This window comes from Camelus bactrianus, chromosome 13, assembly GCF_048773025.1.
Source record: "Camelus bactrianus isolate YW-2024 breed Bactrian camel chromosome 13, ASM4877302v1, whole genome shotgun sequence".
NCBI classification, from domain to species: Eukaryota; Metazoa; Chordata; class Mammalia; order Artiodactyla; family Camelidae; genus Camelus; species Camelus bactrianus.
The window spans coordinates 60,776,211-60,798,993 of NC_133551.1; the positions used below are offsets into that span (position 1 = coordinate 60,776,211).

The 22,783-nt window shown below is 52.9% G+C and overlaps 1 protein-coding gene and 1 non-coding gene across 2 annotated transcripts in view; one reads left to right on the plus strand and one right to left on the minus strand.

The window, feature by feature from the left end:
• Positions 1-22,783, plus strand: part of SLC9A1 (solute carrier family 9 member A1) — a 47,209-nt gene that overhangs the window by 14,593 nt on the left and 9,833 nt on the right. The window contains exon 2 of the mRNA XM_010947994.3: positions 19,870-20,330. Within this exon, the coding sequence (XP_010946296.1) occupies positions 19,870-20,330 (461 nt within the window). The remainder of the gene's footprint in view (positions 1-19,869; positions 20,331-22,783) is intronic.
• On the minus strand, positions 3,189-3,260 carry TRNAT-GGU (transfer RNA threonine (anticodon GGU)). Its single transcript has one exon. It is a non-coding gene; the product is annotated as a tRNA-Thr (tRNA).

Here is a 22,783-nt window from a genome sequence, read left to right on the forward strand (position 1 = left end):
GAGGGAGGCGTGGTGTGAGGACAGAGAGGAAGGTAGGAGTCAAACCATTTACTGCCTGGGGGCCTTGGGTTAGGCTCAGGATTGGACCCGGTGCTGTGCAGTGCCACTGAGCAGGGCGCTGTGGTCTGACATAGTGAGGGATGTACAGAGCAGCCTGGGGGGCCAGAGGTGGCTCCCAGCATTGGTTCCATCTTTGGGTTGGCTGCAGCAAGCTTAGCAAAGCAGATCCCTGGCCCACGGCTACTTGACCAGGAAGTATGAAAGAACAAGAGCCAAACTTCCAAACAGGCACCCCTGGCTGGGCCAGAAGTGAGATGGAGGGCCGTGTCCAGAAAGAAGTGGACAGGGAGCGGAGCAGAGCAGGAGAGGGTGAGAGCGTGTGGGGAGGGGAGGGGCTGAGTGAGGTGCCAGGTTCTGCTGCACTCCTGCCGCCTCCCCTGCCCAGCCCAGCGCCCGCAGGCAGGATGTCACCAGACCTGTCATGTGGGAGGGCCCTGACATGCCTGCTCCTGGCTGAACCTTGTGGTCTCACGTGGTCTGGGGAGTTATCAGGCCCAGAGGGGCAGGTCTGGAATCAGAGAGTCAGACTTTATTATTGGGAGGGAGCCTAGAGACAGAGTTAGGACCAGGAGGTGTAATGGAAAAAGATAAGGGAGTTGGGGACTAAAAGGCCTGGACTCCAATCCTGGCTCCTGCTCTTGCAGCTGTGCGGTGACTGACGTGCACAGTGTGGAGTTTCAGTGATAAAGCTGTGGAGGGCATCTAGCAGTGAGGGCTTGGCCAGCAGTGACAGAGCCTGACCCTCATCTCACAGAGAAGGAAGCAGAGGCCAGAGCGGAAGTGACTTGCCCACAGGCCACGGTGGGTGGTGGCAGAGCTGGGGTTGGTTCAGGCCTTCCAACCCCCAGTCCAGAGCTCTTCTGTGGTAGCGTAAGTGGTTCTTCTCTCCTGCACTGTTCCCTCTGGGACAGTGCCCTGTTCCTTCTGCAGGGGCAAGGTGGTGGTCCCAGGCATCTCACCTCCTCTTCAACTTGCCTCTGAGCACCTACTGCATATCCACACGGCTGTGTGGGAGGTGGTTCCCACCCTTGCAGCGGTGACAGTTTTGTGTGGGAGATAGACATGTAAACAGCTTAAATACGAGGCAGGCTGAAGTGACACAGGGAGGCAGCACAATGCAGCGTGGGCCCTGGTGGCAGACGGTCTCAGTTCTGGCACTGCCACTTAGAATGGAGCAGTGATGAGGCCTGAACCGAAGTTGGGACAGATCAGGAAGGCTTCTGATTCACTACAGAGTAGTGTGGACTCTCCTGTAGTGGCAGGAACTGCAGAGGTTCGGGAGGGAGGCGTGGCCATGACTGTGTTTAGGAAGAAGGCTCTCCTGGCAGGTGGAGAATGAACTAGATGAAGTTTTTCCTAATATTCTTGGCTCTGGGAATTTTCCGCCTCCTCTCTCTATGGATAATTATCCTTCCTAAGAAATTGATCAGATGGGAAGCTGCAGGAAATTGTTCAGGACCAGGATTGTGTAGGAGTTGGGGGGAGAGTGGAAAGGATGCTGCAGGAGACGGGGACTCCATGCCAAGCAGCAGGAGGTGGCTCCCTTTGGAGGGGGAGGGGGAGCTTAGGCAGGCTGGGAATTTAAAGCAGAGTGTGGGTGGCTCTGGAGAAGCCAAGTTCCTCAAAGTTCTTCTCCTCTTGGTGGGGAAGAATGGTGAGGTTGACCTGCAGGATCCAGCTTTTCTGAGTCAACAGGAGCTGGGGTCCTAATGGGAGAAAGTGGGTCAGTGAAGCCTAGCACTTGGAGCGCTAGGCCAGGTGTCAGAGCCAAGCCCAGGTCCAGCTCTGCTGCTCGGCTATCATTCCACATCTGAAATTCCCATTGTGAGCCAGGGCCTGTCATGGCAGGTAGGTGTGCACCAGGCACCCTCTCCTGGCACAGAGCACTCCTCCTGTCCCAGCTCCCAGCAGGCTCAAAGCTTTTTGTGGGCCGAGCCTCTGCTTCCTTCTTGCCTCACTGGTTAAACAGCAGCTCTCAGTGAGCTGAGCCTGAGGGACCTGGCTCCACTTGGTGTGAGCAGGTGACTGAGCCACAGTGACCAGTGGTTAACAGTGAGGAGCAAGCTGGTCGTGAACCCATGGGCAAGGCTGCCTGTGCAGCGACACAGGGGCCCATTAGGAGACTCAAGGCATCCTTCAGGGCAGTCAAGGGTCAATATAGCCTGGTGGCTTAAGATCTTCAGAGTCCAACAAACCTGGCTTTGAATCCCAGCTCTACTACCTGCCAGGTGTATGACCTTGGGCTAAGTACTTGACCTGTGAGCATCATTTTTTTTCTGGAAATAATTTTCCCCTGCATGTTTTTTTTTAAATCTTTTCCTCCCTCTATTTATTTAATTGAGGAATAATATACATAGATACCCACAGTAGAGTGCACTGATCTTAAATTGTACAGCTCAGTGATTACTTGCAAATGTTCATGTCCATGTTAACCACCCAGATTGAGATATAGGACATCTGTGTGCCCTCCTGGAGTCCCCTCTGTCCTTCCCAGTCTGTACTCCCCTGAGGGAACCAACATTTTGACATCTGTCTTTGTCACTTGGTTATACCTTTTCTTCAACTCCGTATATCTGCAGTTAGACAGCAGGTACTCTTGTGTCTGGCTTCTTTTGCTCAGCATTTCTGTGAGGTTCCTCTCTATCGTCACATGTCCCAGAGTTATATTCTTTCTGTAGCTATGTGGCATTGCCTTGTGTGAATAAGCCACAGTTGCTTCATTCTCCTGTGGATGGGCATTTGCGTTGGTTCCCGCTTTTGACAATTATGCATAAAGCTGTTATGAACATCCTTATACTCCACTGGGGTTTTGTGGAAATCAGATGAGATAATCAAAGTTTAACATTGAGTTTTGACTTAGAGCCGGTGCTCAGAAATTTTCCCCCCAGATTTTTGTTGTTGTTGTTTGTAAAAAGGAAAAAACAAAAAACAAAAAACCAACAAATACTACACAAGTACTTAAGAAAAAAAATGCAAGTCATATCCCTTTCACTCCCCTGCTCCTCAGATCTGATTACTCCCCACAGTTCAGTGTATCTGGCTAAACTCTTCCCCACAGTTGTGTGAAGTTCTTTTTATTTCTTTTTTCAGTTTAAAAATTTTTTAAATATTTATTTATTTCCCATGAACAGAGGCATTGGGGATTGAACCCAGAACCTCATGCACACCAAGCATGGGCTCTACCACTGAGCTACACCCCCCAACCCCCCGTGAAGTTCTTTTTAATAAAAATTGTTTCACCATAACGATCATGCTGTCCATATCTCTTGCAGCTTACTTTTGTCATTAAATCTGAGCTTTTAAAAGAGTCCCCTTATCTGCATCGTAGAAGCAACTTCAAGAGAGACAGGTAGGGTGAGCTCCTGAACTCGTCACTCAGGCCTTCCACCCTGGCCTGGTCGGGCCGCTCTCAGTGTTCCTCTATGTGGAGCCCAGGGTTTTGCTTCTGGAGCCCAGGGTGCAAGCCTTGGCTCTGTTGTGCCCTATCTGGGTATGTTCTTGGGTTTAAATGCCCTGAGCTTTGGTTTGTTCACCTTTAACCTAGGAGGTTACTTGCCTCAGAAAGATGTCATGAGGTTTCAGTGCAACAAAGTATGGGAAAATACAAAGCAAAATGGAGAGTGATGCATGTGTGCCAGTTATTATATAAAATCCTAGGCTGTCAGAGCTAGAGGAGGCCTCTGAGAGGCTAACTCAGCCCATCATATTACACGTGAGTAAACAGTGGCCTGGGGAAGGTCACAGAGCCAGCAAATGATGGAGCCAGAGCCAAGGGAGTCGTTGGAGCTACAGCTTCCCAGGGTGCCCCACTCCTCCCTCCTCAATTCCCACTCTCTCTGGATGAGAACTCGACCCCTCACTTATCTATGGGGACTCTCTGCTAGGGAGAAGGCACTACAGAAAATTTGCCAGACCTGATCTCCTCCTTGGTCCCTGGCTAAGACTACTGGAGTGATTAGGCAGTGATCTGTACCCACCCTCCCCGCGTCCAAGAGAGCAGAAAAGCAGGAAGGTGGAGCAGAAGAGTGGGGATTTGGATGGGAATGAGATCCAGCCCTGGTCTAGGCTCAGTGCCTTCCCTGTCCTAACCGGACCCCCAAACCTGGGGTTCTGTGAGCTCACTTCCTCCCCTCCAAGATGCCAAGCTAGCACCCCTGCCCTGTCCTCTCAGGCAGATGAAGGCCTGGATCTGCGTAGACTCTCAGATGTCTTCTAGCTCAGTGTTTAGAGCCCCTAAGCCTTCACCCTCACAGCTTCTGCAAGAGAGTTGAGGGGTCCCCCAGGCCTGTGAGATTACACCTGGGCTGAGGTCAAGAATCCGGAAACGAAACCCTGACCAGCATGGGCTGGGCCTTTGCCTCACTACTCTGCTCCTCCCAGGGAAGAATGTGGTGAGATAAGATTTGCTCGGTACCAGGCCAGGTGGGCCCCGCTTTCCTCGGTATTTGGCTACCACGTGTGGTGCCAGGCACATAGCGGCGGATGTGGCTCCCCGCGCTCTGACTCCTGCTTGTCTTGGAGCCATAGCTCCGCTCATTATGAAAGCACCTGTGGTGATATCCTGGAGCTGGGCAGGCTGCACCTGGGAGTGCCCTGTTGGTCCAGGGTAGGGCTTGGGGAGGGGCTCTTAGCCCTGGTATCTGCTTTCAGGGTGAGGTTGTGGAGTGACACGTGTTCTAATGGCAGTGAATGGTGTCACAGGAGTTCTGCACGAAGAATAGGCACAACCACCTCATGCTCCAGCTTTTGCTCGTGTGACTCCATGTTCAGCCCTCTGCCTTCATTGTCTCTGTGGGCCTCACCTGACCCTGTGTGTGAGGTGGGTGGAGGTGTCCCCATTTATAAATGAGGGCCCTGCAGTCTGGAGAGGTTAACTAGCTTACCCAGGGTCACACGCACCAGAAAGTGGTGGAACTTGAATCCTAGGATGCCAGGGTGAAAGCTATTTTGAGGTTACCCCATCCTCTCCCCTCACAGAGGAGCAAACCCAAGGCCTAGAGTTAGGGCAGTGTGGGGACAAGCATTAGGGATAGTGTTCTTTCCATTCCACTGATAACAGCACTAGTTATTCCATACTGAGGCCCCCAGCCTCCTCCTTTGAACATCCTGAGACAGTTGTAGTCAGGTCCATCCTTTGGAGAATAGAGAAAAAAGTTATCCAGATCATGTTCTCTGTGGCTCAGATGAGGAACCCAGCTCAGAAACGCCCTGGAGGATGAGTACCTGTCAGCTCCAGAGTCAGCCTCCTGGGCTTGAGTCCTGTTTGGCCCTGCCACTTTCCAGCTAAGAGGCCTTGGGCAGACAACCTACCTCTCTGACCCTCAGGCTCCTCATCTGTGATGTGGGTATGATAGGGCCTCCCTCACCGGGTACTTGTGAGGACTCAGGAGCCCTCTGTGAGTGCTATCAGCATCAACAGCCCCGTCTCATGAGGATCAGTGAATTGATTAGAGCAAGGACTCCAGCTGGAGTTCCAGGCCCTCCGTGTCCTGCCCTGCGGGGACTGCTTCCCCAGCTCCTGCTGCCACAGCCATCCCCGCCTTTGTGCCATGTGCAGGCTCATATGACGGTGGGCCCTGCCCAGGGGGAAGCAGGTGCCGATGGAGGCTTTCTTTATTCAGCCTGCCTGGGACCTTGCTCGTCACTGATGGGCTCCCGGCCTCCAGCCAGGCTCTCACCGCACAGCTCCACTGGAGCCAGAGGCCGGCACCTGTGCCCTGAGGATGAGAGCGACAGCAGGAAGCTGTTACATATCGTTTCCTATCGAGAAACCTGGCGTGATGGCAGAGCTTGCCCTCTGGGATCAGGCAGTCCTGGAATCGAATACCAGTTGTGTTGCTTGCTGGCTGTGTGCCATTTGGGCAAGTTCTTTAGGCTCTGAGCCTCAGTTTCTCCCCCCAGAATTGAAACTGTACCTACCTCGTGGCATTACTGAGGCAAAATGAGAAAGCACAGGGCTTGGTGTGATTCTCCCTTCCCACGCTGGTTGCAGGTAGATGGCTGCACTGTGTCCCCCAAGGCAGTGTGTGCAGACATTAAGAAGGGGCCGTGCAGGCTGGACCCGGGCCTGGGAGGTGCCTCTAGAAGAGTTCCAGAAGGTGGGAGTAGGATGAAGGGTAGTACTGTATTCCAAGCAAGGACTGGCTTTGGAGTATGAGTTCTGGGTGTGACTCCTGGCTCTGCCACCACTTTGCAGTGTGACCTTGGCCAAGTCCCTCCCTGTCTCTGGGCATCATTCCTTGCATCTGTGAAGTGGAGGGGTCAGATTGAAATGGTCTGGGGAGGCCCTGCCTCTTCTAACCTCCTGTGGCTTTTTGCTGCCCCTCTTCTTCCCCAGGAGAGGCTGACTTCCCTTTGCTGTTTCTGGAGTGCTGGGCCTTCCTGGCACCAGGACCAAGGCCTGCAGCTGGCTGTGTCCTCATCTCTTCTCTGCAGTGTCCTCTAAAGGGCAGCCTCCTCTGAGCATGCTCAGCTCTCCCATCTACTCCACGCATCTCCTGGCTCCTGGAGGCCTGAGGTGGCAAACTGTCCTAAGTGGACAGGGAGAGGAGGCAGGGAGAGGCCTACTGGTCCCCCTCCGTCTTGACGCTCAGCTAGGTGGGCTGTTTTTAGGAGAAGTGTTTGGGGACTCAGGGCAGACCCTGAGACGGATGCCTCGGGCACCTGCTTAGGGGGAACTTGGCCTCCCCACGCCAGCAGCCTGCCTCAGGGACCCCGCTGCTGAGGTTGCAGGAAACCTGCGTCTGCAAGGCCCAGCCACATCCGTGAGCCACATCCTCTTCACATCCGTGTTCAGGGACCCTGGAAGGAAGTTTTTTACAGATTTTACAGGGGACTAGAAGCAGGTTCAGTGGGGCTCCAGAGGGCTCCTGCCTCTCTTCAGCCTCCCCTCTGCCTTCCCTCAGCACCTCTAGGGACTTCTGCCAGCCAGGCTCAGCCTGGATCCAATGATGACAGGGACAGGGCACCAAGCTCTGCTTCGGAGGGGCTGCCTCAGAGTGTGCTGTGTGGCTGTGCTCTGGGGCCATCGGGCCCTCTCTGGCCTGGGACTTGGGGGCAGTGATGGGACCATGTCCATCATCTCATTGGAGCAGCTCTCTGAGATAGAAATGATTATGAGACCTGCTTTTCAGATGAAGAAATCAAGACTCTGAAGTTGAGTACCTACCTGTGAGTAGATGGCAGAGCCAGGAAACCTGGTGCTGGGTTCTCAAGACCATGCTGTGTCTTAATCGCAGGCTCCCTGCCTTCCCTGACTGATAGCTGAATTTGAGTTGAAACTTTGGACTGAACCTTGAGGCAACACCCTGTTTGTTTTTCCAATGTCTCCCTTCCCAGCCATCTCACTCGGGACCTCGCAGCCTGCACGTGGACTGCCTCCCTTGGCCCAGACCTCTACCTCAGTTCCCCAGAGTGCTGGCTGCCCACCCCCAAGAGGAGCTGCCCCTAGTGCAGACCCCCACATGACTGGTGGGTCCTCCTCTCACTGGGGCCTGTCTGTGGGGCTCGGCCTGGGTTCCAGAATGAGCCTCTGCTCCGATGGAGGGCGCAGGCCTCTGGTGTCACGATATTCTTGCTGTGCTCTTGTGGAAGCCAAGTCAGGTGGCGGCCACACTGGGCCACAGAGGAGGCCAAGTCCTGGAGGGCAGATGTACCCTGCTCCCCAGCAGCAGAGAGGCATCTTGCCATCCCACCCCTTCATCCAAGGTGTGTCCTCCACCCTCTTCGTGTCTTCCTTGGAAGTGGAGTTGTCACAATGATTGCTGCAGCAATCTGAATGTTTCTTTTATTTTCCTCTCAGTGTTTTTACCTCCATCCCCTCTTCTCTGTCAGAACCACCCTGTGCCACAGTATCGCTCATCCCCATGCTAGAGAGGAAGGAAGTGAGGTTCAGGGCAATACTATGATTTGCCAGAGATCACAGGTAAGTTCAGGTTTAGAACTGGGACAGAAGCCAGCTCCCTTGTTAGCAGACCAGGGCTCTTTACACTGCCCCATGCTGCCGCACGCAGCCTTGCTCTGCATGCGGACTGTTCTGGGCCCAGACACTGTGCTTGTTGACCTGGACAGAGATGGTGGGTATTACAGAGCCCTGGCTTTGTCTATCAGCAGAGCTCATTGGTCAGATGTCAGAGCTGGAAAGGCTCTCACCATGCCTCTTAGGATGGGGAGGCTGAGGCCAGAGAAAGGCAAGGGCTTGTTCAAAGCACCTGGTGAGGTGATGGCAGGGTCTAGACTGGAACCCAGGTCTCCTGATCCCCAGCCTGAGGTTGGCTCCGGCCCCTTCTCTCTCCAGTTGTAGCTTTCTAGTCTCTGCAGATATGTGGAAGTGAGATGGAGAGGGGGGCTTATCCACCTGCTGAAATATGCAGGAGGCAGTGCCAGCTGCCCCTGGAGCCCAGACTTAATGGCTAGGCAGTTGGAGAGCTCTGCTTCACCCCAGGGTGCTGAGCCTGGGAACCAGCACCATCTCCCTGACTCCCTCCCCCAGGTACTTTCCGGCAAGACTTTCACCATCCTCTGTCAAAGCCCTGCAGCAGCTCTGCCTGCTTCACCAGGTTGACCCAGTATTCCCTCTCCAGGATATTTAAGGCTTTTCACAATCTGGCCCTGGTTGAGCACTGGACTGGGAGTCAGCTGTCTCAGCTTTGTGACCTAGCTCTGCTGCTAACTGTGTGACCTTGAGTGAATGTACGGACCTCTCTGAACTTCTGTTTCCTCATCTGTTGTCTTTTGCTCTGGGTTTTAGTGAGGACCAGAGGAAAAGCTGTTTTATAACTGCCTGAGAAATTATTTCCTCTTCAGCCTTCACTGTCATCTGTACCCAGTAGAAGTCCTCCAGCTACACCAGCGTCTTGCCTTTCCAGATGCTGGGACTTTGCGCTTCCTTCAGGCTTAGGCCAGTTCAGGTAGCTTTTAGTGTACACAAGCTTCACGCCAACACTGGAGGTTAAGTTAAATCCAACGAATAGTCATGCAAACTCAACAAACAAGTCTTATCCTTGCCATGTGCCAGATTCTGTGCTAAGTGCTGGAGAGTTGGCAGTGAATAGGACAGGGTCCCTGCCCTTGAGGAGTGGTCTGGAGAGGACACAGCCAACCAACCACACAGTGTGGGAAGACTCTCGGAGGAGGGCCGTGTGTCCCAGGCCCTGAAGGATCACAGCCCTGGGTGTGACTAGTTCTGCCCTGGGGGGTATTTGGGGAGAGCCGCTGAAGGAGCTAGTGTGAGCAGCACCTGGGAGGACGGCTCTGCAGTAACCCACCCCGACAGGATCTCGTAGTCTGCTCAGTGCTCCCATGTCTAGGTCTCATGTGGTCCTCACAGCAACCTTGTTAGGTCATTGAGGCAGGAGACAGTCATCCACTGAGCTAGTCCTGATTGAGAGCCTACTGTGTGCCAGGCACAGCCTACTGTGTGCCAGGCACAGCTCCAGGCACATGACAGCAGTTGCGACAGCCTGCCCTGACGGAGCTCACATTCTGGGTCAGGGAAACCATCAGTGAGCACAGACAGACTGTCAGGAAGTGGTATGTGCTCTAAAGAATGATAAAGCAGGGAAGGCAGATAGGAGGGTAGGGGAAGACCCCCACTGAGGAGGCGGCATTCGAGCAGGGACCTAGTAAGAAGGGAGGGAATCTGCCATCCACCTATGCAGTGCAGAATGTTTCAGGCAGAGGAGCCAGCAAATGCAAAGTTCCTGGGGTGGAATCATATTTGCACTCAAGGAAAAGCAAGGAGGCCAGTAGAGCCAGAGGGGAGTGAGTAGAGCCAAATGCAGGGCTTGCCGCTGGTTTGGATGTGGGGTGTGAGAGAAAGAAAGGAGTCAGGATGATCCCAGTGTTTGGGGCCTGAGCAACTGAGGGATGCTGGGGAGACAGGGACCACTGGAGGAGGAGCAGGTTTGGGGGTGGGGAGATGAGAGCGTAGCTCCTGTGTCCTTGCCACTCTGCAGGTCCACCCCATCCCTACCCCTCCAGAAGTCTCCCCCTTCTCGGGCCCACTCCAAGCTCTGTCCTCTGCAAGTCATTTTCTTTCATCAGTGTCATTTTGACGTTTCTGAGAGGTCACCAAAATGCTCAGGTTGAAGGGTTCCAGGCACCCCCTCTTCATCATCACCCCTAGGTGCTGTCAAGCACATAACAGACTCTGTAGTGATTGAGCTGGGAGGGGTCTAAGGGGCCCCAGATGCCTCCCTGGGCCGCTGCTCCCTCTCCCTCACCTGGCCATTGCCACCTTAGTCATGCTGTCCCTTTGCAGCGTCCCCTCCCTCCCCTGCAGCAGCTGAAAATGGGGGTGCCAGGACTTGCTTTCTTTTCTGCAAGGCTGTTGTCCTGGAAATGGTAGAATTTCTTGTGTTGCTTTCCAACAGCCACCTCTCTGTACTCCACCTCTCTTTATCTAAGTGTGATGATCTTGTGAGAAGTTCAAGTTATATATGATGGATTTAATTCATTGTTGTGCTTCTAACCTAAGTGACTTTCAACTAGGGCATGAAGAACAGCAGGTATTTGATATACTCAATTCCAGTTTTCTCTTAAATTTGCATTTTGCAAACTACACCCTACCCCCAGCAAAAATAAAAGAAATGAAACATCCAGCTTTCCCAGGGCTCTAAAGTTTCTGGAAATGGAACCTCGCTTATCGAGCCTCTTGTTTCTTCCTTACGCCAGGTGTGGGGCAGACTGGTGCTTGGAACTCCTGCTGCTGCCTGCAAGTCCTGAGGGGCAGTCTGGCAGGAGTCAGGACAGGGCCAGGGACAGGGATGGGCCAGAAAGGGGAGAGCCCGTGCAGGGGAGCTGCACACCTTGGGGCACCAGGAAAGGAGGGAGACCTTGGCTTGAAACCAGACTCATCCCAGGTTCTTTTCCAGCTCAAGCATTTGGTGCTTTCCTCTCCTCCACACTCCATGGCTGAAATCTGGGGAGCCCAGAAGGGCCTCCTTTGCAAAAGATGTGATTTAGATTTGTTTTGACGCCAGTGGTACCTCTGGGTCAGGAGAAAGCAGAAGCCAAGGCCTCCTGGTTTCACTCCCAGACACAGAGGGAGGGCCTGTCTGGGGCTCTTAGTGGAGGATCTCAGAGTTTAAGAAACTAGCCTTCAGCCCAAAGCCACCGTGGAGGGACCATCCAGTACATGATGGCACAGGCAAGGCCATACACACAGTGAAGGGGGCAGGGGTGGGGGGGGAGGGGCAGGTCGGCCTGGGTCTGAAACACTGCTCTGTAGCCCTGGCTCTGTGATCTTAGGGCATGTAAGTGGTCATCCCTCTGACCTCTTTGCTTACCTTAAAATGAGGACAATAATAGTATCTACTGCAGTAGGGTTGTTTAGAGAATTAAACCAGACGCTGCAGTGAAGTGCTTAGCATGGTCTCTGCCCCACAGAAGCAGTTACAGCACAGTATGTGGAATATACCACTGAAACACAAAATCTAAAATTATAGGTGCAGAAAAATTTGGAAGTTTGTGTATCAAACTGTTAACAGTGTGGATTGGGGGTTGGGAGGGTGTGTGGTGGGCACAGGAAAGGGAGAATCATTGATAAATTACTCTCCTTTGACTTAGTGCACTTATATATTGTTGAGGAAAAGTTTTAAATGACCATGGGATTCGTTTAAAATCACAAAACTAATATATATTTTGAAAAAGATAAAAAGAAACCAGTGTATATCACATGGTCACCAAACCAGCCACGGGAGTCTTTGGAGCCTGAGGTCCTACCCCACCCCCCTGAGCTGCCACCCTGACTGGCTGCGTGGACACCTCTCCCTGCCAGGCCCTGCCGTTGGCTGCTGGAGCTCTGTATCTTGTCAACACACATAGACTGTTTACTGCCAGTCCCTGGTCTGTGTCCCTCCCTCCCCTCCCCTGTGAGTCATCCTCCATCTCTACTGCATGGGGACTCTCCATCCAACACCTTTCCTGTGGGGGCTGGGGAGAATCTGCCGGAGTGAAATTCATTCAACAAATGTTTATGGAGAGCTTAGATGAGTGGGGAGGCTGTGCTGGGTGCCTAGAGGTGCCACCCCAGCACGATCTTCCTACTCCAGCCGTGTGCCAGCACTTCCCTCACTTTCAGTCTCATTTCAGGCTGGGGCCTCGGGGTTCTTGGAAGGCTTTTGAGATGCCTTCCCTGTTCATTTGTTCACTATTCTCCCAGCCCCCCAGCCCCCCACCCCCAACCTCTGCGAGCCAGACCCAACTTCAATCCTATGTCCTTTAGGAAGCTTCCATCATTCCTTTAACCCTCTTATCCTGAATGTCACCTCTGTGGGGTCCTGGGCTGTGCCTGGGCTGCCAAGCCAACTAGAACACCAGCTATAGAGCTGAGCTCCCGTTCCTCAGTTTGCAGCAACATGTGACTCAGCCTAGGAGTTCAGGGAAGACCTCCCAGAAGAGGTAACACCTGCACTGGGTTTTGAAAGGTGGATAGAAGTTCAAGGTGAAGAATTCCCCTCTGTGTGCACAGAGATGGGGTTTGGGTACTTCTAGCAACTGGAGTAAAGGAATTGGTTTAGTGCTAAGGGGTAACCTTGAGCTCGGCTAGCTCCCGAAACCCAGAATCCTGATCACAGCCTCTCCTGCCTGGTCTCCGAGAGGGCTGGCAGTCGCAGCACCACTCTGCCTATTGCTCTCAAGTCGCCAGCACCACTCTGCCTATTGCTCTCAAGTCTCCTTGGTCCCCGGACCCATGTGGCATTTCTGTCCTTATCTCTCTCTGAAGTTTGTCTGCCACTTCACAATGTACAGGGTGCTTCTGTGTCAGGTCCTTTGATTCTCACTTGTCTGCACATGAGGAAACTGAGGTCCGTCTGTAGTGTAATGATTTGCTCAACGCCTCCTGGTTACTCAAGGGAAGAACTGGGCCTCAAACCTGAGTTTTGGCCTCCTGGCCCAGTCCTTGTTTTCCCATGCCTCAGGTGGTCCAGCATACGGTACTGTGTTCTCAACTAGCTTATTAGCTAATTTCCCACCCAGACTTGAGTTCCCAGAGAGTAGGGCCCTATCTCCCTGAGATGTGGATTGAAACAGGCAGGAGAAACAGGTGCCATTTGGAAGAATGATGGGGGAAGGCCCAGAGAGAGACTGACTCCCCTGGCATAGAGAACGATTCCACCCCATGTACTTGAATCAGAGTTATTTATGGCTGTTTTTCAGGGGAGGCATATTGCAGACTTGAATTCTCTTCCTGATGATGCCGACAGGCTTAGTTAGCAGCCTGGCACAAAGAAATGGCAATTAGGAGACTCAGGTTCTAATTTTGACTCTGCCCCTTCCTACCTAGGTAGCCTTGGGCAAGTCACTTCATCTCTCTGAGCCTCAGTTTCTTCATCTGTCAAATGGGGGTCAGGATATGAGATGAAATGAGAGGAAATACGTAAAAGCTTCAGCATAGCACCTTGCATCAGACACTCTAAGTGTCCAGTATGTGTTTTTCTCCTTCTCTGTGCTGGAGATTGTATCTTAAAGTGAATCAAGATCAAATACAGTCTTACTGAGTGGGCACTGTTGGTTTACATTTTTTAAAAAATTGTCATTTATTGGGTGACTCCTTTGGCCCAGGAGCTCTAAATAAATGATCTCAGTGACACAGACACCCTGGCAGTGGCATCTTCATCCCAGTTACAGAAGAGGGACCAACTCAGAGACACGTGTCACAGGTATTGTGCTAAGTGTTTTACAGACATCATCTCATTTAATCTTCCCAGCAGCACTCATATTTGGATATTGGCAAAGGCCTGGTGAGGTCAGCCTGCCTTTCTGTTGTCTTTTTCTTTCCTTGTTTTTCATTCATTCATTACCCATACATCCATTTGCTACGTGCAGAATACTTGTGCTGGGCTCTTTAGAGAATACAGACCCTAGAATGGTTTTTTCCTGCTTCTCTTTCTGGTAAACTTCTATTGATCCTTCAAAGCCCAGTTCAGATGGTCTCTACTCTGGGAGCGTCACCTACTCTTGAAACTTCAGAGCCTTCCCGACCATCTCCTTTCTCTTTCCCACACTTCATATCTGAAAGTCAGTTTTATCTCAGTTCACAAATAGTTAATGCCTGTTCTGTGCTGAAAGCTGGAGACCCAGATGACTCTGAAAAGTTCCCACCCTTAGGGAGCTTAAAACCCAGTGATGAGCAAGTGCTCACCAGTAGGTCATGATATTGTAGACTGATCCATGTTATACCTGGGTTTTGAAGAAGGTTATAATAATAGCAGTCACCACTTTTGCTAATGTTGAGTGCCAGCATTATTTGGCATTCTTCAGCCTTAAATGTCCTCTTTTGCTCCAGAAACCTTCTGAAGTAGGCTCTTCCACAGATGGGAGAACTAAGGGTGGGAGATATAACTTGCCCAAGGCCACCAGGCTATTCAGTAGCTGCACCCTGGTTAGAACCCAGGGCAGAGTGGCGAGTGCTCTGCTGGTCTGGCTGCAAACCTACTGAGGCAGCGGCTGCATCTGGTTTATCTTTCTCCCTGGTCCTTGGAGCTGACGTTGATGGTGGGAACCATCAACACTGAGAAGAATCTGACTCAAGAAAAATCAGAGCCCCTCCTGCCCCAAAGGACCCTCCAGCCCCAGTGGAAACGAGGCAGGCAGGGGCTGTGCAGTCTGAGAATTCCACCTCCTGCCCTAGGAGTTTAGGGGAAGACTGACCCCTTCTGGCCGAGTTGACTGGGGAGAGAAGAGGCTGGCAGAAAAGGTAGGAAAGATTCCTCCAAGGTCTCTGCGAGGCCTCTAGGGTGGAAAGCAGCCATGAGACTTCCCTGGAGAAGAGCTCATGGAAAGAAATACCACGTCTGGCTCAGGGAACCACTTTGGAGCTCTTCAGTTTTGGGTTCTGATGCTCCCCTTAGGAATAAAATAAGAATAAAGCCAGGGGTAATGGAAGTGACTAGGAACATAGCCTGGAGCCAGAGACTGCCTGGATTTGAATTGGTTCCCAGCTACTTGACTTTGAGCAAATTGCTTCCCCTTTCTGTGCCTCAGTTTCTTCATTTCTAAAATGAAGGGATGGTAATTGTGACGTCCCAGAGCTTGGCGAGATGCAGACGAGTTACTCAGAGCACACTGCTATAAACTGTAGAGTGCCAGGCTTTCGTCAGGAGGTTATTACCTTTCATTACTATAGTTGAGACTGGTTGCTGGGGCAGTTGAAGAGGGAGTTAAAGAAATGGAATCGTTGTGTAACCAGGAATCCCTTGGGACCTGGCCAAGTTGCAGCCCCAGAGCAGTCCTCAGGCCTGGAACTAGGGCGGCAGAGCCCCTCACATGCACCGGGGTCCCTGGTGACCCGGCACTGGAGGGCCAGGGAGGCCCCTCTTCCCAGCACTCCCCTCTGACCGCCCAGGCCAGGGAACAGATGTGGGAAGTGGGATCAGGGGTGTCTAGTCACCCTGGCAACCAAGGGAGACATGGGACTGCCTTGCCTGCCTGCTCCACTGTGCCAGTCCCAGCAGATGGGGACAGTCGGAGGAGATGTAAGTAAAATGTCCTCACGGTGACGATCAGGGAGGCTGCAGAGGACCAGGAGCCCCTCACCAATTTGAAGTTTGGTCAAGAGTCTGTTCAATTTGAGTACATGTGAGTGTGTGTAAGGAAGTGAGAGTGTGGGTGAGAGTGAGAGAGAGCAAGAATGTAGGCTATTGTGTGCATAGGGGAGTGAGTGTGAGAGGGTGAGTGTGTCAGAGAGTTGAGAGTGCAGGGAATGTGTGTGTGTGTTCCCCAGTGCCCCCAGTTGCCCCACTGCCACCTGTACTGGACAGAGTGAGAAACACTTCTCCCTTCCCTCAGCCTCTTCATTTAAAAGGGAGGCCAGCCCCCAACTGTGTCGGCAGGTTTGCCCTGTGGCGGGGAGCTGTTGAATTCCACACCTTCTCCATCCTCCGTGCTCTGGGAGGACTGGGTGCTCCAGCAGGAGGCCATATGGCCTGAGTGATCACTGGCCTTGGAGCTTTGTGGGTTCTTGTGGTGGGACTGGTCGTGACCACTGATGGGTCACCGCTTCTCTTGGAGTCACAGTTTCTCTAACCCTGTAATGGAGGATTTGGATGCTCTCCAAATTCTGTTTCAGCTCTCAGGGCTCTGGATCTAACTGCCTCTGCCCCACCCCCTGATTCCATCCTGGTGACATCACCTCTGCCACAGGTTCGGGCCCTGGAAGCTTTGCCTTGTTTCTTGGCATTTTGGGGTCCCACCTCAATGCTGGGCCTTTGTCAGGGGACCAGGGGCCCCAGCTGCACCCCTTTCACCACACTCAGGGTAAGCAAGCTTCCTGCACTTCGAAGGGACTCTCCAGAGATACAGGGTGGGGATGACCGGTAGAGTCAGGGCCTTGGGAGAGGACAAGCCAGAACAGGCCCACAGGCCCCCCTACCCCGCCCTGAGCCACTGCGCCTGATGACAGAATCCACCCCTCCCCCTGAAGCTGCTTTCCAGTAACGTGCCGCCTACCCGTGGGCGAGGAGCCAAAGTGGATCCCAGACCTTCTTCCTCCTCAGCCTGGACCTGCCCTCCCCTTCCTCATTAGGGCCCGGAGTTCCTTCTGCACCGTGAGAGGCAGGGCCAACACAGGAAGACCTGGGGGGATCCGCTCCCGGAATGAGGCCCCAGCCCAGGTACTCTGAGAGCTGGCTTATTTGGAAGAAAGTGCACTACACCCGTGTCTGGAGGCCTGGGACCTAGTCCTGGGTGACCTGGGCACGTCCTGCCTCCTCTGAGCACCAGGTTTTCATCTGTCAAGTAGCTGTCTCTTCATCTAGGGATGGAGGCCTGCTAGCCTGAAGGTCCCCAGGTAGGGAAAAGCATGGCCGTCCTCACAAGCTCCGCACAGAGGTTCTGACCCTGGGCAACCTCAGTGCTCCGAGTGCACAGCGCTGCCTGGCTCAGAGAACACACCCGCGCCTGCGTAAAGGGTTACTTAGCTCTCTCTGCCACAGGTTTGAGATGTTCTGAGCTAGAGGGGAACTCCTACTTTAGACTCTGGGGAAGCTACTGAATGTTGCCAAGCCTCAGCTTCCTCTTCTGCAAAATGGGGACAATATCTATCCAACAGGGCTTTTGTGAGGACTGAAGAGGTGACGTGCCAGGTTCCCAGCACAAGGCCTGGCATCTGGTGCACCTTCAGGAGTAATGAACATTCTTCATGTTATTGCTCTCGGCTCGTTTCACACACACAACCCCCAGTACCCCCACCCCAGGGGACTGTGGCTTACTTGTCTCTGGGTCTCCAGTGCATGCCTGGCACTTCCTGGGGCCAGAAAGCTCTGTGGATTGGACCAATGGCAAGAGAGCAGGGAGACAGTTTCAGAGCCTAACTTGCTAGGTGGAGGTGGAAGCCATCCTCCACCTGCCCTGGGCTGTCTCTTTAGATTCTGCCTTCTCCTGCAGCAGCTATTGGTGCTCAACTCCCGGGCAGTGGGGAAGGGAGGGTGTTGAGAAGGTCAGCTGGCAGAAGCCGGTCTATGCCTGCAGGAGTTCTACTCCCTGGACCCTCCATGCTATCCTGTCTCCCCTCCAGGGCAGTGCAGATCTCAGCTATAGTGCCCTTGTCCTGTCCCTGCTGCTTCTGCCTCTGTTGTCTGACCTTGCTGGGTGCCAAGAAGAGAGAGGAGTCTGGGCGATGACTGTGGATAGAAGGTTATGATAGGGGAGACACCAGAGAAGGACTTTTGCCCTAACCTGGGCAGACAAGGGTGGTCAGGGAATGCTTCCTGGAGGAGGAGGCAGGCAGAAGGATATGGTATCAGCCACACACGGTTGGGGTAGAGGTACAGAAGTGGTATTCTGGAGAGGCAAACTAGACTAGGCAAAGTTCTACCGCCAAAAGAGGATAAAGCTCATTTGGGGGAATTACAAGGAATTTGTCAAAGTTGAAACATAAGGATTGAGAGTGGGCAGCATGGGAAGCGAGCAAGACCTGATGACAGAGGCAGTGCTGGAAGTTTGGACTTTACAGCAGAGAAACTTGGAGTCAGTATGATCTCTCCCCTGTGCACCAGCCAAGTCAACACTGGGAGTTACTGGTGAACACTACAAAGATGGAGGGACTTTTCATCAAAAGAGGTGACTTTTGGTCAGGTCTGTTTGAAGTCTCCTGGCCTAGGATGGAGATATATTTTTTGCCAACATGTTTTGAGTGTCTCCTAGGTGCTTGGCTCTGTGACAAGGTTCTGGGCCAAGACGGTGTATTGAGTCTTGACTTGTAGCTTCACTGGCACTACCCAGATCAGCCCCGGAGAGTAGGAGGGGCTTTGGGCATGAGGAAGGATGTTCCTCTCCCTTCCCAGGGATCTCCGGGGCGAGGAGAGGAGAGGCCTGGCCAGGTAGGTTATCTGGAATCACGTGGGTCCTGGCCCAGCCCTTTGCATTTTCAAATCCATAGATACTTGTTGAGCAGCTACTGTGTCCCCAGCCCTGGGGGTATATAATCATAAACTATATGGAATGTACCTGCACAAAGCTTACAGGCTAGGGAGAGGAGAGTGAGAGCTTTCACCATGAGCACAGCATCATGCCCTCTTAACCACGTGGAACCTGGGGGTTATATGCCCAACATGTAGCTAGATGCTCAGGTCTTCACCCGCCTCCCTACCCAAAACAAACCAAAAACCCATAAGGAGCTTGGGGCCAAACCTGATATTAAGAGGGGACCTCTCCGAAGGAGATTTTTGCTACCTCTCAGCTCTGGATTTGAAGCCCCAAGGGGTCCTGCTGCAGAGGGTGACCTGCTGCTGCTGCAGCTGCTGGTCAGGACGTGGCTTGGGGAGATGGTTGGCGGGTCTCAGGCAAAAGGGCATTTTATGCTTTAATGGGAAGGAAGGAGGGGTTGACTTACAGAACTGCAGAGTTTGATGGGAGCTAGTGGGTCAGACCTGGATTCTGTCCTGGTTCTGCTACTGATTTGCTGTGTGGCCTCGGGCAAGTCCCTTCCCCTTTCTGAGCTTCAGTTGCCCCATCTTTAAAGTGCGTGTGATTGGGTTCAGGAAACAGGGTGGCAAATAGGTTTTGTCTCACATGCAAAACTGACTGATGGCCGTTGGCTTCCTGAGCAGCTCTCTGGGCTCAGCAGGAAAGCATGTGGCTCCGGGGTTGGAGGTCGCTGCGTGTGTTCTGCATGTTTGCAAACCCTGGGCAGTATGAGCCCCAGGTTCCCTCCTGCGCTGATATTCTTTGATTCCTCTGCTTTCTCCTGTCTCCTGTGTCACTTCATCAGCCAGTTGCCTGCCTTCTGCTTAAACACCTCCATGATGGGGTACTTGCTGTCTTCCCTTGGACAGAATTATTAGATTGTTATGCCCAGTCTTGAGCTCATAGCTGCCTCCCTGAACACGTGCCTGGAAAGATGACTTGGGTTCAGGTGTAGGTAATGCCCTTTGGATTGTGGATTGAAGTTGTGAGAAGGGAAGGCACCAGAGTAGGACTCCTGTGCTCACCTGGGCTGACAGGGTGATCAGGGAACTTGGAGGTACTTGGAGGCTCGGTAATGAATGGATAATTTCTGCTTTCTAGAGGCATACAGAGCTGCTGCTTTCTACTACTTTATGACAGTGACAGAGATCACATCTGTATGTCCTTTGATAAAAGCGCTTTAACAACATCGTCACTTTGTTTGTACAGCAACCCTGTGAAGCTGTGATTATCACCTCCATTTTACAGGTGAGGAAGATGAGGTTCAGAGAGTTAACAGAGCAGCCCTCTGAAACCAAACCTGTGCCCCTCTCACCAGCTGCCCCTGTCCCCAGCCCTGTCCGCAGCCTGCCCTCCTGGCTCCCCACAAGCCTATGGCCTCCCATTCTCTCACCTCCACAGGTTTCCATGTGATCCCCACTATCTCCAGCATTGTCCCGGAGAGCTGCCTGCTGATCGTGGTGGGGCTGCTGGTAGGGGGCCTCATCAAGGGCGTGGGCGAGACCCCCCCCTTCCTGCAGTCAGATGTCTTCTTCCTCTTCCTGCTGCCGCCCATCATCCTGGATGCGGGCTATTTCCTGCCACTGAGGCAGTTCACAGAGAACCTGGGCACCATCCTCATCTTCGCCGTGGTGGGCACGCTGTGGAACGCCTTCTTCCTGGGTGGCCTCATGTACGCCGTGTGCCTGGTGGGCGGTGAGCAGATTAACAACATCGGCCTCCTGGATAACCTGCTCTTTGGCAGCATCATCTCAGCCGTGGACCCCGTGGCCGTGCTAGCCGTCTTCGAGGAAATTCACATCAACGAGCTGCTACATATCCTTGTCTTCGGGGAGTCCCTACTCAACGATGCCGTCACTGTGGTGAGGGGGCAGGGACCACACCCACCTGCACACAAGACAGACCCGAATCCAGGTCCAGAGTGAATCCCACATCCACCTGCTAAGAATAGTAATAAGATAGCAAATGTCCGTTCCTGCTTACTGTGGGCCAGCCATTGTACTGGGCACTGGACGTGGGTTATCTCATTTCATCCTCGTGACCACTTTAAGAGGTGCTTATTATTCTCACTTTACAGAGGATTTGTCAGGCCCAAAGACATTAGGTAGCTTGCTAGAATATGATAGAAACAAATTTAGAAACCAGGTCTGTCTGACACCAGAGCCTGAGCTCTTTGCCTTACCAGGTCGTATGTCCGTCTCTGGCGGATTGTGAGATGGTCTTGGTTAAGTTACTTATCCTCTTTGTACCTCAGTTTACACTTTATAGCCCATTTAGTCTCTGAGGGGCATTTCAGCTTTCGTGTTGACTGTGTCTTAAGTTAAAGTTTATTTTGTGCCAAGTTTTGGGGCAGCAATTGTGGAAGGGTACCTTGCCTCTAAAACCTCCAGAAAGTGATAAGTAAAATGGGTTGATCTGGGTTGGCCCCCTTACTTACTGTGTGACCTTAAGCAAGTGACTGTACCTCTCTGGGCCTCACCCATGATAGCTGCAAAGTGGCAGAGTATTTAGTGCTTTCCTCCTGGGTCTAGCAAGTACAGACACCCGCACTGCAGGGTCTGCACATGGCAACACTGTGTATGTTTACAAATGCCCTTCCTCCCAGCCGGCTTCCTCAGGAAACAGATATGTGTATGTGCACACATCGTATTGTGAAAACACCTCCATCCCCCTCATAGCTGGACCCCTCAGAGAGCAGCTGCGCACACAGGAAAATGAAGGGACACGTGTGCACGCCTCATGCACGCTCACACCCACACTCCCACTTCACCCCCAGCCCCTCAGGAAGCTGCACCTCAAAGAAGAGACAGGCAGTGGTGGTCGGCTGCCGACAGCCTCGCTTCCTCTCCCATTTCCTCCTCTGCCGCCCTCGTCAGCTCCTCTTGAGGCCAGTAACACAGCGGCCTGGCCTGAGCAGGCCGGCCTCCATCCTGTGTCTTCTAGCACCAGCTCTTGCCCAGGGTTACCACACCAGCCGTTTCCCCACCTGTAACAGGGATTGCAGTTCTTAGCCTGCATCTGGGGTTCTTACGGATGTCACACTCACTGATGTCTGCAAAACCAGAGACAAAGCCCTCCCCAGAGGATCTGTGTGTTGGGGTTCAGGTTGGCACTATTGGGGAGCAGTGGGGCACAGTTGCAAGAGTGGATACCTCAGTCCGGCCACCTGGGGCGCATGGCCTTGCCTCCCTGGGATGGTGGCAGTGGTGGTAGTAATCGGTGTTCATTGAACCCTTCCTGTCTGAATGTGTATTGCCTCATTTAGTCCTCACAGAAACTCCATGAAGTTGGCACTGTAATTATTCCCAGTTTTTCTAGGTGAGGGAACTGAGGCACTGAGAGATTAAGAAACTTGTCCAAGGTCAGATTAGCTGATAGGTGATGTAGCTGGGGTTCAGATCTGTACAGTCTGAGGCCAGAGCTCAGATGCTTACCACTATGCTACTCTGCCTCTCCAGTCCCAGTGATAATGGAACCAGGCTGGAAAGGAGGTCCTTTGCCCTGGAGCAGGTCACCTCCCCGACCCCTGCTTCTACATGCTGCCCAGGTACTGCGGGCTTTGGACGGCTCCCTCTCAGGGATCCTCAGGTCCCCTCTCCCTCAGCAACCCCCAGGCCTGGACACTCCCCAGCTGGTTTCCTGGCAGAGCTATGTAGGCGCAGACCTGACAGCCAGCACCTAGGAGGTGGCAGAACCTCAAAGTGGACCCCAAGGAGGCCCCACCCACTGCTGTCTAGGAGCAAGTTCTTAGCTCAGTTCTGCTGCTGCTGGGCTGGGGGCCCTCTGACAAGTCACTTCATCACTCTGAGCCTCAGTTTAGCAAGGGAGCAAGCATCCTTAGCTCGCCCACCTCACGAGGCTGTGGTATGCCAAGCAGGATAACCATAATCAAAGTGCTTTACAGTGTATGGAGTGCCACTTAAATGTCTGATGATAGTGTTACAATGACCGTTTATTGCCCCGTCCCAGAGGTGGGGAAGCAGTAGAGAGCCTCTAGTTCCATAGCGTCTGAACTGGGTTCATTGCAACCACCTGGGGAGCTTATTGAGCAGAGATTTCTGGGCCCCACTTCCGGACAGTCTACGTGGGGTCTGGCCTGGCTGTATGTCTTTTCAGAGAGTTTCCACAGTTAAGAAGTCCTGTTCTGTTTCATTGTCTGAACTTCCCCTGCTTTGTGCTGAAGGAGAAACCGAAATTCAGACAGGGACACGAGAGACAAACTGGTGCAGTGGGAGCTAACGCTGGGATAGGCACTTTACCTTCATTACTAATTTAATCTCACAGTAGCCCTGTAAGGTTGGTACTGTTACCCCCT